Source organism: Typopeltis vanoorti, chromosome 8, assembly GCF_054136105.1.
Source record: "Typopeltis vanoorti isolate ZY-2024b chromosome 8, IOZ_Tvanoo_1.0, whole genome shotgun sequence".
Lineage (NCBI taxonomy): Eukaryota > Metazoa > Arthropoda > Arachnida > Uropygi > Thelyphonidae > Typopeltis > Typopeltis vanoorti.
The window spans coordinates 151662373-151678274 of NC_143556.1; the positions used below are offsets into that span (position 1 = coordinate 151662373).

The window sequence follows — 15902 nt, forward strand, 5'->3', positions numbered from 1 at the left end:
CCGGCCTTCCAGTTCCTCCCTCCACGAAACTGCCCCAAGTTGACATCTAAGACTATTATAATCACCTGGTTTATAATTCCACATACGTTCCCGTCTCTTTGATACTCCTGCATGTCTATTCATTTTCCAAGTCAAAACCATATGGTCACTCTCCCCAACTGGGGAGAAAGATGTCATCTCAGTTATTAATAGGGGAGCTATTATATGGGGGGAGCAATATCCCAGAAGAGGATAGTCACTAGTGGCATGCCTCAGGGATCTGTTTTAGGGCCATTGCTCTTTAAACTGTATGTTAATGATATTGGAAAAGATTTGGATGGAGATATTCACTCTGCAGATGATGTAAAGTGGAGATTAACTATGAAGAGTAGAGATGTGGCCTTACGAGAAGACTTGAATAGATTGAGTGAATGGGGATGCCTGTTCAATGTTGCAAAATGTAAGGTTTTGAAATTTAGGAAACAAAGATGGGATGTAGAATTTACACTTTGTGGGGATATATTGTTGGAGGAGGACATAAGAGATCTTGGAGTGGTAATGGATAAGGATCTGAAATTTATGGGACACATTGCCAAAATTGTGAGGACACCACAACAACTTCTGGGAATGATGCGAGGGACATTGACTTGTAGAAATAAGGAGATTCTCGTTCCATTGTATAAGGCTCTGAACTCTGATTAGGCAACACCTGGACTACTGTGCACAGATTTGGTCTCCTTTAACTACTTTAGTCAGTCGCCTCTGAACCCTTTGCATGCTGGAAAGGGTTCAGAGACGACTGACTAAAGTAGTTTCTGATCTCTAGAGTGTCGAATATGAGGAAAGGTTGAGAAATGCAATTTACTGAGTCTAGTGGATTGGAGGAAGAGATGTGATATGATAGAAACCTACAAGTTAGTAAGGGGTTGTTATAGGATAAATGATCAAGAGGTTTTACAGAAAATGGTGGGAAATCAGGGGAGAGCCAGAGGTCCTCCCCAGAAGCTATATAAGGAAGGTGTGAGCAGAGGAGTGAGAAGCAGGTTTTTTGCATGTCTGCAGAGAATTTGAGTGTGTTTAAGGTATGATATGATGAGCTGTCTGTATGACGAAAGGACCTCCTAGATGAGTCTTTGACTCCATGGTGTCTTAGGATAACAATAATAATATTTTATGATGAATTCTTCCTGTTACATGTCGATTTTTAGATGAAATTATTGTAAGTGATATTGAAAGCTTGAGGTACTTGTGCAGTGCAAAAGTATCCCAAGTGGAGAGGGCTATCATCAGCAATACTTTGAATTGATGGGGGGGGGGGGGGTTGAAGTCGGTGAGCAAATGTTATCTATATGAAAAATATGGCAGGTGAATTAAGTCTGGTAAACACCTGTATGCATTTGAAAATCTGAAGAGAGAACATCCTTCACCTTATGTTCAGTGAACAACTGAGAGATAAAATCAACAGAACACAAGATGACAATCTGCTAAGAAACTCTCAGTGCCAAACTCTTTTCAGATGCCTTGTATTTCATAACATTGTTAGAACAGGTTCTCACATTCAAAGAAGTGATATGTATAGGATTTCTCTTTTTGCCCTGAAGCATCCTGTAGCTAGTTACAAAAAAAAACTCCATGTTCCAAAAGACCACAGTTCGCAGGTTGGAGAAAAATAGATACATTTCAATTCTGAATGAAAGATATTTTCAGTATAAATGCTTTTAGTACGGTTGACCTAGCCAGAATAGGAGAAATTGCATAGATAAAGAATCTAATAACTTCTGGAACAAAGAGAAGATTTTTCTCAGTGGAAGGTTTAATTGCAGAAGAATTATACTATCTTCTAACAACATTTTTAGACTTTTGAATAGTTCAGTTGAATCTCAGAAATTCTTTCCTACCTAATTCTTGAAGTATATGAATTAATAGTATATAATTCTGAGATTTAAGTTACATAGAAAACAATATCTAAATCACTAATAACTTTCAATAAGCCAAGTTTGGAATAGTGGATCTGGTTAGCAAGCAAGCAAGGATTTACTGACATTTAAAGAAATTAGATGCACATCCAGAGATTTGATAGTTTCTGTAATTCATACAGAATCCACATGCAAAGATGGATACAATGAGTGATGTGAGCTCTTTAAAAAAGATAAGTATTAGTAGTAAGAAAAGATATTATTGTTTATTTTGTGACAGTACTGGTATTTAAGTTTGCACTATTTGAATTGAAGATTTTTGTATAATTGTGTGGCATTTGTTTAGTATTTAGTTAGGATTTTACAATCTCAATATTGTCTTCATGTGAGAGTGGTTATATTCAACATGGCGACTACCAGTTTCAGTAACAGCCCTAGCCCTCCCCATTTAAAGACTGTTCGTAACCTAATTGAAGATTTTGTAGCTTGCTAAGCATGCGGTATGTACGCATCACGTTGTTTAAACATGCAGCAAGTGGAAGGCACTGGGAGACATGAATGTCTTGATCTAAGGATTTAGCAATGCTGGAGATTGTGCTTTGGAAATGGGTGATTTTCAGTTTGTGGATGCCAGTAGCATGTTGGAGGATGGAGAGAATATTAAAGGCCTACATATAGATTTTTGTTTTTGGTGATTTAGCAGATGAATAGGGTATGGTCATAATTGTGTTTGTGAATGGCAGTTGAAAGCAAAATGTTGGAGAGAGAGAAATAGAACTGCTGAGAAAGGTGTTGGAAGGAATGAAGAAGACTCAATTGAGGAGAAGGGGAGTAAAGATCTTCAGAGCATAGAAAGATTGGCTAGTGTGGGAGGTGCAAGAGTAAGTGTAAGAAAACAGCATCAAAGTAAGGGAGAAAGGAAGGCAAGAGAATGGGAAAGACATTAAAAGAGAGAAAATTGCAGAAAGACAATAGAGTGGGGAAGCAAGGGATAAGGTCAAGGATGCCAGTGAGAGAAGGATGAATGAATTTATTTGGAGTGTCATGTATGGAGATTTGATGATTCATGGTGTACAGAGAGGAGTGCTTGCATTGATAATACTCCATCCTAAGGAACTTCACCTTGAAAACAGGTACAGAATATCAGTATCAAACATGTAATTATTGTTTTGGTATATTATTTACAAATATGTATCCCTTAATTAGTCTTGATCTCATCCTCATTTCCCTTCAAATAACATTTACTGTAGTTACTTCCCACAGTGAGAGGAAATGCTTATAAACAAATCAGATGTACAGCTCTGACCATCATTGTCCCACTGCAAATTTGTTTTTATCAAGCATCTAGAAGGCGTCTCCGTAGCTATTTCAGTATAGATGAAGCTCTTTGATCAGAAAGACCTGGGTTCGATTCCTGTCAGTGACCTTTATCTGGTCTTTCGACTAAAGGTGAGTTAACCAGTCTCATACAGAGGTAGAGGATTTTTTCTCTCAATAACTCAGGTTTTCCATCCTTCAAACCAGGCAAACCGGTCTTGTGAACACACATGACTACAGTCATAAATGTACTACAGCAAACCAGGCAACTGGAAACCATCTTGCTCATAATCATCTCCCTGGTAGGGTAGGATAGAGCTACCCCCACCAGTTGTATGGCTGAGGGAATAGGATAGAATAAGCATCTAGAAAGTCTGAGCAGGTTCACCTTCCATTGACTGCTTGCATTAACTTCTTCACCATTTGGCTTCATTTCTCTACCACACAAACTTCTTTGGTGTATTTAAACAGCCCAGATCATCAAATAACTAGCCTAGAAAAAGAAAAAAATATTTTATCTATGTTTTCTAGATAATTATCCCACATGTGCCTGATGCTCCTTGTTGCTAGAAATGCATACCTTCAAACTAATTGGAGGAAATGACAACTGGACCTATAGATGTTAAACGACTGACTTGGTGAAACACAATGACCTCTTTTCAGTCTTGATGTGGCTATTCCCATGTTTGTCCTCAAGACATGATCCCTAGTTTGTCTCCCATGTCCCTATACCTCTTCCACATGCATTGTGGGTTACACCCAGGGCATACTGTAGGAACCAGAACTTTTGAATCTACAGCAGGTAAAACATTTCTGCAGGCCAGCTTCAGAATAGTACTACATGGGCCTTAATAAAAGTTCCATGTTTGATTAAAACAAGGTTTCACCACTGCAACATTGAATATGAAAGACAGTAAAGAAGAGTTATTCTGTAGATCAGAAAAATCTACTACTAACAAACACTAACAAAAAAACACAATAAAAATTCACACACACACAAAAAAAAAAAATACAAACATCAGTGATATGATATATCCAGTAAAAAATTAAAAAAATGCAGCCCATACTGCTTTCTCATCATTTATATGAACTTAGTAACATGATTGAAAACTTGCAGTCATCAAAATCTGATCTGCTATCCTTAATGGATCCTCAAATGGCGGTCTCAACTGCCCATATGATAACTGCATTACCTGCTATCATCAGGACCGGATTAAGACCCATAGAGGCCCTAAGCACTTAAAAGATTTTAGTGTCCCATATATATGTAATTCAAAATATAAACAATAATAAACCATAAAATAAATTTTTATTTTTCAAAATGAAACAAAACTTATAGTAAGATGGAAAATAATGTTTATTTTTGTATACTTCAACTTTATTAAGATTTGAAAAGTTTTCTCCTACTTTTTTTAATTGCAAAGTCTTTGATCAGATCCTCAAAATTAATCTTATAACACATCTGCTTCTATACTTAGTAGAGATAAGGCATTCAACCTGCCTTGTTGCATAGTTGTTCTGATGGGATTTTTAATATACTTCAACTGAAAAAATGAATGCTCAGCTGAACTATTTGTGACCATTAATGTTAAAAATATACTAAAGGCAATGTCTACATTTGGAAAGGCACACTCAAAATTGTCTTCTACAATTATTTTATAAAGTTCAGCATGACTGAATCTTGTTTTTACATTTTTTGTTGCACTGAACTTATGGCGCACATATGAATGAAACTGCTAAAGCTCAGCTGAGAAATTAATGTTCAAGTCCTCTGGGTAAGCATCAATCAGCTTTTGACAACACTGAGAATACCCTTCAATTTCAGTAGATGGTGAAGTCACTGAAGTAGCATTATGTGGCACATCACTTAGAAAAGAAAATCTCTCTGATATTTCTTTGTATATCTCTCCTCTTCTTCTCATCTCGGTTTCAAGTTTGTCAACAATTGTGTAAAAGGTGGTGATACGAAATTTATCTCTGGCATTCAGATATACTTCTGGAGCATCTCCGTCATTGGGTACCTTCTTTCTGATACGTTTGCGAGTTTGAGCTGCCTTGTAATCAACTGGTAGTACTTCCTTTGTAGCTGCTTCATATCTTTCAAATTCATTTCATGAAGTGCAAAATTGGTCAGCTAATGATCCATACAGATCTGCACTTTTTTTTAAGTTGACATCCTAATTCTGTAGAACTTGGCTTACTCTATGAAAATTTTGCAAAATCTCATCCCAAAAATTCAACATAAAAACGAATTCTAGCTCTTCCATCTTATTTGTAATATTATCTGCTTCTCTTCTAGTGTCTCCCTTTTGTGACTGGTCTTTGGCTATACAGTCTAACGCTTCTAAAATTTGAAGGAAAGATTTCAAAATTGCTGCAGTTGCCATAGCATGTGCCTCCCATCTGGTATCAGAGAGGGATTTTAAGACATTTTCATTTCCAATACAACCTTTAAGAATTGTCCACCGGCTGGTTGAGGTTGAAAAAAAGGTATAGAGCAACCACACTGTAGAGAAGAAATTAACCGCCTCTTGACAACAGTCAAGAGCACTTCGGCCTACCGAATTTAGTGAATGAGCTTCACACGGCACATGTATAGTAAACTTGTTTGTTTCTAAAATTTTTTGCTGCATCCCCTTATAACGCCCAGACATGTTAGCAGTGTTGTCATTTTGAAAAGTTTAGCTGACAAACTTTACATAAGTACTGCAACACCTGATTTGCCATTTCCTCACTGGTATGGCTTTTCGTTTCCAGAAAGGTTAAAAAGCATTCAATAGGCTGTCCATCTTTTAAGTACCTAAGTACAACACTTAACTTGTCGATATGTGACAGATCTGGTGTTGAATCAACTGACAAACTAAAATAACCAGAAGATTTTACTTCAACGACAATAAGCACATGGACCTTTTGAGCCATCAGTTGAATGAGTTCCTCACAGGTGGCTTTGGACAGATAATGACTTCCTTTGCCACAATTTCCATATTTTGAAATGTGACCTGCTAAAAATGGATCAAACTAACTTATGAGCTCAAGCAGCCCTAAAAAGTTCCCATTTTGCAATGATCCAAATCTTTCTTCTGTTCCTCGAAAAGCAAAGCCACTTTCAGCTAACGTACGAATAACAGCCATGACATGCCTCAGGACATGTTCCCAGTAATCACACTCTTCCTGAATTTGTTTTTCCAACTGTTGTCCCAACCCTACACCTTGTCTGCGAGTTAAGTATGTTAGCATAGAGTTTCGGTGAATAGTGCTTTTTTTCATGTTGATCAATTACAATAGTATTTCATCAGTCACTGAACCCTTCTCTTGTAACAAAATGTGAGAAATTTTTAGGAGCAAACAGTTTACAAACAAAACAATAAACTGATTCCGTTGATGGTGAATACAATAACCACTCTCTCTTGTATTCCTCACCATTGGCTTTTGTCCCAACAAAAAGTTTCTGCGAACAGTATCTTACTAGTTTGCCACTACTGAAATGTCGGTAAGATTTGTCAAATGGCCTATTATGGTGTTGACAGTCACTGGGTCCACAAACAGTCCAATAAGCAATGTCATCAACAGAGAAATCAAGCCACAACCCTGGATCTTTTGCAGACTGAATCATTTCACCACCATCACCATGGCCCACTAAACTTTCATTTACAGCAATTATTTCAACCTCAGAATGTTTTGTAAAGCAATTTGCATCAACATTTGCAGTAGAGATATCAAGAGAATTTACAGACAAAGTGAGGTCAGTAGTGAGACTTGCTAGATGAACCTGCTTGTGACACCTTGATGATTCCAACATCATCATATTTTGATTTTGAAGTGATCAAAGTGGTATTTGTGTCCACTTCTGATGACGGAGATTGGCTCTGATCAGGAATTGGTATATCATGTTGTGGAACTTGTGTGAAGAAATCAGTCAGTTTTGCAGTCTTGGAATCTAATTCCAAAGTCTCCTCTTGTTTCTTTTTTTGATAATTTTCGCTTTTGTGCACCACTTAACTGAACACGTTTCATCTTGGTTCTTGGGATCTGTTAAATACAGAAATAAAAAGATTATTTTGTTGAATATTATGTGGCGATCAACACAGTTACACACATCACAGGAAAAATCATACGAACAATTTAATTTTCGGCTTGCAGCTGAATCTTGTGCTTCAATTAACTCTTATTTTACCGGAGTCACACTTCTGCGACAGCTAGGCCTTTTACCGGAGACACGTTTCTGAAACAACCATGTGATTTGTTTTATATTTGCTTCAGCCTTTTATAGGACATAATTTATTAAAACAAGACCTAAAACAAATAGGAAAATAAAAAATAAAATAGTTACATTAATTATAAAAAATTACCTCATTTGATGCAATGGTAGTGCCAGAAAGCATCGTGAGCGATAATATGGTGTAAACAAACCGTCATGCACATGGCTAGAGTTTTATTAGGCCTTCTACACGTCATTATTTATTGAAACAAAGTAGGTAACAGTAAGAAAAGATAAAAACAATGAAAAACTAATTAAAAGTTAATTTAAATTAAATTCGTCATCTAACTCCAAACCACTGGGATGTGTCCACACGCAAATTCTTGCCAAGTGGCCCTGCGCTGAGTTTTCTAGAAGTCTCAGATTGATGGCTGATGTATAAAAATTAACAACTTTCTTTAAAGGGAGGATGTTAAAAATTAACATCCTCCCCTTTCTTTCCATTTTTTTATGTACGCATGCATGCATTACATCTGCTTTCTTCTGTTCTTACTCCTAAGGAGTCTAAAAGTCCTACCAGCCTCCCTATAATGCATCTGTTTGTCCACCTTTCAATGAATGAAACCTTCATTAGTAGTTTCCACTATAATACCATATCAAAAGCAGTTATCCTTTTCCTTCAGACTTTAAGTTCCAACTTTTGCATTCTAGAGAGGGGGAGGAAACAGCTGTTTCTGGATTACGTACTTCGTTTTCAGAGTGTATATATATATATATATATATATATATATATACACTTTCCCCCCACACACACATGATTGGAATAGAGCTCACAGTACTGATCAATAAAAAAAAAAAAATTTAAAAAAAAAGAAATAAAACAATGTAAGAATTAATCTTAGTCATGCATAGTATATTAATAGTATTTCTTCATCCTGTTGATGGATTCTAAATACTCATTTCTTCAATAAGATATACTAAGGTTTTCATATTATTATTTTTTTTTTATTTTAGATGATGATACAACAGCCATGAGCCCCTTTTACAGGGAGTTATAGCACCATCTCATTCTCCTCTATTTTTATTTGTGCTCGGACCGGCATAGCTGACGAATCAGACCTATGGCCGGAGGGACTGTGTTTAAATATTCCTGACTGTAATCAGTGTGTGTGTGTTCACTGGGTCAGTTTACCTGTTCTGGGGGATGAAACACCCGAGTTTCTGGGTGAAAAAACCCCTACCTCCATAAGAGACCAGATAAAGGTTCCTCATGTGACGGGCGGAAATCGAACCCAGGTCTTTCTGACCAAAGGGTTCGTCTGTACCAGCTGAACTACGGAGGCATGGCTAAGTTGTTAGCATATCCACAATGAATGAAACCTTCTCATCACTGTTAGCATATCCACACTCCAACAACCAAGCTGGGGGTTCAGATCCCAAATCACAAAAATCCATGTCCTCATGTGTGTGTGTGTGTGTAATTATTTTTATTATTATATCTTTATATTATATTATATATTTTTATTACTTATTATTAAAATTAATAATAATTATATGAGGTGAGGCTATTAAATAATGTGAATCGTGTACTCTTAGCAGTGAGATGCGCCTGTGCCATGAATGACCTTAAAGGTTCTAGAAGCAGTTGAGATAAGCATTGTTCGCTGTTGCTTGTAGTTAGTCTGTAGGCAGTTATAAAAGAAACACGTGTGAAGTCACTTTGCTGGGATAATGTCTAACGTTAAACTCAAGCAGCGCATTAATCTCAAATTCTTTGTGAAATTAAAGAACTCACCGACCGAGTGTTTGAAACTGTTGCAGGAGGTGCACGGTGATAAAGTAATGTCATGTGCACAAATGTTCGAATGGCACAAACGCTTTGCCGAAGATCAAGAAAATGTTGATGATGACGAACGACCTTGTCGCCCTGTCACAGCAGCAACCGAACAAAATGTTGCAAAAATTAATGGAATTGTCTGCAACGATCACCAATTAATCATTTGGATGATAGCAGACATAGTGTACATTGATAAGGAGACTATGACAAAGTTTGCATGAGCAATTGAACATGAACAAAATCTGTGCCAAAATGGTTCCCAAAAACTTGTGTTAGGAGCAATATAGAAGTTTTTGTTAGGAGCAGAAAGGCATCTGGAAACAAATTTGCACTGACATCATGGAATGGCTGACAGCAGAGTCAGACTTGCAAGAGAAGATCATTACATGTGATGAGACGTGGATTTTCCAGTACAATCCAGAAACAAAGAGACAATCGATGCACTGGAAAACTCCATCACTGAGAATGAAAAAAGCAAGAATGAGCAAGTCAAAACTGAAGGAAATGCTGATAGGTTTTTTTTTTTTTTTTTAATATCAATGGCATGGATATTCCAAATTTCTGATATATCCTGGCAAAGAATGGGGGGGGGGATTAAATTCCCTAAAGACAATCTGAATAACAAAAAGTGATTTTTTTTTTTTTTTTTTTTTTTTTTAAATCATTTATTTTCTCTTGATATTTTATACAGAAAAAATAATTTTATCAATACTTACTTTGGGATGTGGATATACCTGAATCAATCTGTCATCTGAGTTATTTGAAGTCCTAACAAACCAAGATATTGTGTGAGTTAGTATGTAATATCTAATTCACTTTTGGTGTTCATTTAGTGTTTTAAGTATGTTCATGATTGAACATGCTTAAAAAATTCCTTAAATGTTACTTTTGTTTTTCTTTATTGAACTCCAAAAGTTATTATAGAAGTTTTTGTTATTTCCAAGTTGAAAACAAAATGCCAAATAATGTAAGAGCACCTGTTAGTAAGAATGATTTTTCAAATTAAGTGGATATTGAATCCAACATTATTTTAAAGCCAAATAGAGAAACTACAAGAGTTTTGTGCCGAATATAGAAACTGTAAAAGTTTCAGCAGATCCAAGTGTAAGCAAACCTTTCATGACAGGGACAACTTGTAGTAAAGGTGGAGTAAGATCTGATCACTATCCTTAGTATTTCCCATAATGTAAAACACATCTCCTAGCGGACATGTATAATGTTATACATATAGTGGGAGGGGGGGGTTCACTACCCAGACCAGTTTCGACCTTTGTTGACATCTCGTCAGTGAGAGCCAGACCCAGATGTAAATGCTCAGGTTGAAGTGATGCAGAACTTATACTTTACTATACGAGTTGCCAAAAAAAGGTGTCACATCACAAAAGGCACCAAAGTGAAGCTTTTTGGCTCTCTTTTTTTCAGTAATTCTTGGTGCCTTTTGTGATGTGACACCTTTTTTGGCAACTCGTATGGTAAAGTATAAGTTCTGCATCACTTCAACCTGAGTATTTACATCTGGGTCTGGCTCTCACAGATGAGACTTCAACAAAGGTCAAAACCGGTTGGAAGCTTGGGTGATGAATGGCAATGCTGTATTAATGAAGTTTTAACTGAGGCTTGGCTGTTGCTGTCAAACAGATCCTGGGTGTGTGTTGGGGGGGGGTAATGAATGGCAATGCTGTAGCCCATGAAGTTAACTGAGGCACGGCTGTTACTGTTACCCCTCAGATGACATATGAGCAAATAAGCGGCTCTACTCGGTGGTGGGGTGAGCCTGTTACCGAGTGGAACAACACTGAGTTTTTGGAGTTTGACCTGTACTTGAACATTCAACAAAAGTTTAAACCAGTCTGGGTAGTGACCCCCCCATAATGTATAACATCATACATGTCCACTAGGAGATGTGTTTTACATTATGGGAAATACTAAGGATAGTGATCAGAGCTTACTCCACCTTTACTACGAGAGTCCCCTGTCATGAAAGGTTTACTTACGCTTGGATCTGCCAAAACTTTTATAATTTGTGTATTCGGCATGAAACTCTTGTAGTTTCTCTATTCGGCTTTGAAATAATATTCGATTCAATATCCACCTAATTTGAATAATTTTGCATCGCCGAAGTGAAGCCTTTTGGCTCTTTTTTTTCAGTAATTCTTGGTGCCTTTTGTGATGTGACACCTTTTTTGGCAACTCATATAATAAAGTATAAGTTCTGCATCACTAACCTGAGTATTTACATCTAGGTTTGGCTCCCACTGACGAGACCTCAACAAAGGTCGAAACCGGTCTAGGTAGTGACCCCCCCCCCCCATAATGTATAACATCATACATATCCGATAGGAGATGTGTGTTACATTATGGGAAATACTAAGGATAGTGATCAGAGCTTACACCACCTTAATTTGAATAATTTGGCATCGCCGAAGTGAAGCCTTTTCACTCTCTTTTTTCAAAATGATTTTTATTTTATCTAGTTAATTTTCTTGAATATATGGGTAGTCTTTGACTTACATAAGAGTTAAGTTCTGAAACCTTATGTAACTCGATTTTAATGTAATATTTTTAGTTTAATCCCTGTATACCCATTAATCAGGTCCTACTGCTTACGAGTTTAGAGTATGTATATACGGTACCACATTAAAATGTTTTATAGGTTATTTTTGTTAATTTCAGTGACATAATTTGTACACAAATTCAATTTCAATAATACAATATGAGAAAGTAGAAAAAAAAAAAAAAAATTTTAAATGCTTCATTTCACTGTTTGATTTGTCTTATGAAATTATCAAGATATGACTGAATATAGCATATTTTTCTCTTTATAAATCTCTTCATAACAGACTAACACATCATATGTTTCTCTTTTAAGAATCATGAGGAGCATTAGGATTCACACAAACATTAAAAATATGCAGTGCTAAAACACTAAAAATATATCACCACCATGTTGAAAGCAAGACTGAGGAAAGTACATGCATGCCTTACCAGAGACAACACCGTTAGATGGCATATCAAATTATTTCATTATCAGTATCAGTGATGTAGGCTAGATAAGTACAGTTGTTATAATTCAGCACTTTCTAGCCTTTTCAGGATAATTTGTGTAAGTCAAAATTTACATAAGTCAGGGACTGCCTGTATTTTACTTCGGTTATATAATCATAATAAAACTTTTCAAATGCTCATCTAATTAACAGCACTACTTACTTCAATAATGTTAATATTATGTTAAGACTTTTACCAGGTTAATATCTTTAGTAATAATTAAATAAACATGTGATATTGCTGATAGCATGTCCACTGTCTTTTTTACAGGCACAAGAATTATATATGATCGTGCATTCTTGATGCAGATGAGAAATTCTCCAGTTGCCAGAACACCTCCTAAAAATTTGCCTTTCATCCCTGGGGTAACTAGTCCTGCACATAAAGATAAGCCCAAAGAGAATGGAACAGTTGGAGCTGGTAACAAGCCAGGTATTGCTTTCTTTAGTTTATATGCTCTTGGAATTTAATGGTTGTTGTTTATTGAGAATCTCACAATGAGATGGAAGGGGGGGGTCTCTAAGGAAGTGGGAAGAAGGCAAAATGCTTTAACAGTCTACTTTCATTTTCTGATTATAAAGTGATGGTGTTGTGTAAGCTGACCATACGTATTGTTTTTTTCTTTGTATTTTTCCATCCCATCATTTTAATAAAAATGTCAATTTTGTCTCATTTTTAATAAAAACTATAAATATACTTTAATATTGGTCAATCATAAATGATTATTATTCATAACCTATAATCGTGTATCAATATCATGGATACCAGTAATTTGTATAACCATGAAGTCGCATTGTTCTATACTAAATATCGATATATGCAGTGTCCACAAAATAAAAAAAATGCATGTTGGCAACAATTGCATGTCTCAGACGCAGTATCTGTTCTGCTTTAGCATTAGTTTTTGTTTTGCCTGTATGCTAATCTTTGTTTTCAATGCCGGTGGTTTAAATTTCATATTTTTTAAAGCTTTAAGTCTATCCTTGCAATGTCAAAGAGGCAAAACTGCAGTTTTAATGACAATCTCCAGAAAGAATTCAAATTTATTTAACTGGACAAGCTGTGTACAAGTGATGGAACAAAAGTACAGATTTTTTCTGAAATGAGCAAAAAACGCTTAGACTAGAATTTCAAGTCTTTTGTAATATTGTACAGTTTATTCTTTGTCTTCTAGGAAGTACAGCACCTGTTGAGAGAATATTTTCTATTATGAACAGTACATGGTCAAAGGAGAAATCTAGATTAAGTGTTGAGACAATGAAAGCTATGTAAGTTGCAAGACAAAATTGTGTCATGAAGTGTGAGAAATTTTATGATAAGATGTTGAAAGACTGAAATTTGCTGCGTAAGATCACCTCATCAGAGAAATATGCACGGTACAATCGTGGTGAAATACATTCCCCCCCCCCCCCCCTTCGTCTACCTAAATTTTTGTAGGTTCTGTCACTGAAGAATAATGGTAAGCTCAAATGCTTATGTAATAAAACTTTTTTTTTCGTCTTACTTTTTCATGAATACAGAATATTACATAACCCCCATCCTGTTTTTGTCTCAAGGAAATATGGTCAGCCTATGTATAAGGGATTCATATATAGTAATATTCTTAGACTTTGCAGAGGCATATAATGGATAGCTGCATGACAAGTGTGCGTTAGGCTAGGGAAGTTGTGGATGGATAGGAGATTGGATCTCTGAATGACTTGGTAAGGTGGGCATTGTCCCAGAAAAAAATGGATAATTGCTGCTGGGTTCTAATTTTTCTCTGTTGTTCAATTTATTGATTAATGATATCTCATATGGTTTGAGAGCAGATATTCAAGTTATTTGCTGATGAGAAAATGTTAAGGAGACTTATAAAAAATGATGCTGATATTAACTTACTTTGGGAAGATAGGCTGTTAGGTCTATCTTCCTAAAGAGAGTTAACATCGGCATCATTTTGACAAATAAGTGCAGTAGCAATTTTAATGTTAATTAGTGTAAGATGTTGCACTTTGAAGTGCAGAAATACAGAGCTATGTACTGTATTAGTGGAATTGTGATTCAGAAGGTGGATGAGCTACACAATATATTTGCTGCACTGGTGTGTTATGGCATTCATCAGACTACATATGACTTGTTGTGCTGAAATATAGTCATCCAGATGTAGAAACTCAGGAGAGGACCAAGATCTGATAAGGCAGTGTCAGCACTCTGGAATGTTGATGGTGAGGAGAGGTTGAAGAAATCTAAATTTCAGAAATGAGTAGATAAGAAGAAAAGAGTATTGAAAGTTTTTCCGCTTGGTTATACAGCAATCCCTCGATTAGTGCGCCTAATGCGTTCTTTAAAACAGGCACATTAATCGAAAATGCACTAATCGAATATAATAACCTATGGGGAAAAGTATAATTCGTTCCTCAAATTTCTTTTTTGAATTAATTTTTTTATAAAAGAATTAAGGTATGTCTCAGGGCCTAGTTAAAGGAAAACCATGAAGCTGAAAGATAATAAAACATATTCAGAATATAAATTTTATTATTCTACTTCTTAACAAAGAATTGAACTAACGTAGTTTGGCGGGCATTTTGTTTCTTATTTTCATACAACCGATGGTATGGACCTATTGCCTCTTTTACTTTTCTGCAAATTTCACTGCTTCTCTCTTCATCAGGATCAACCTCTAAGCATTACTGCTTAAAAACTTCGATTGTACAAAAAATATTTTCAAATTGTTTCTGTGAAATCTCTTTTGGCTGACTATCAGTGGTTAAATTTTCTTCATATTCTTCTGGATCTTCGGGATCTGTGCATCTAAATTTAGCAGGTCGGAATCACTCAATTCTTCAGAAGAATGAGATTTAATTAACTTTTGGAAGTTATCATTGAAGGGGAGAAAGAAATGAAGGACATACAAATTGGTCACCAACAAATTTCTATGAAATCACATGCTTCATAGATAAAATTTCCCAACTGTTATACAAGAAAAATAGTTACCACTTTAAAAACTACAATGATCATAAAAGTTAATTTTCCAACGTGTAATAATAAACAACTCATCCCAGAAGATGGATTGATTACCCTATTATTTGAATGGATTCTCGTTTTTGTGACATGCACAGAAGTATCGAAGGGTCTCGAATCTGTGGGCGTACTATAGCAGACGACATAAATTTTGGCGGTAAAAATTTGGAACATAGTGTGCATGGAAGTAGTGCAATATGCCATTAAAAATAACTTTGTAAAATGTTTTAAATCGGTAATTAAATTATTTCATTCTGGTGAGTGATTTTTTAAATAGTTAGCCATAAAAATGTATAGATAGAAAATTTTTAAAATCTGTAGCATTTATTTTTAAGATGTATATAGGTGCACTAATCAAATTTTAGAGGCACACTAATCGAATTTGGGTATCGAAAAAAAATGACGCATTAATCGAGGGATTACTGTATTATAAATTAAAGATGCCAAGAAATTATATTCTGGATTTAATCCATTATCCAAGTGTAAGTAAACAAAGTTTGCACATGAAGTAACTTCTTGACAGGACACCTCATATATATATAAAAGTTAATGACTTCACATTGGTGGCCTTAGTATCCCATAATGCAAAGCACATATCCTTACTGAC

General features: G+C 35.7%; 1 protein-coding gene across 1 annotated transcript in view; it reads left to right on the plus strand.

Moving 5' to 3' along the window:
• Positions 1-15902, plus strand: part of Thor (eukaryotic translation initiation factor 4E binding protein thor) — a 63757-nt gene that overhangs the window by 19424 nt on the left and 28431 nt on the right. Inside the window, exon 2 of the mRNA XM_090396370.1 lies at positions 12563-12724. Coding sequence (XP_090252496.1) covers positions 12563-12724 — 162 coding nt within the window. The remainder of the gene's footprint in view (positions 1-12562; positions 12725-15902) is intronic.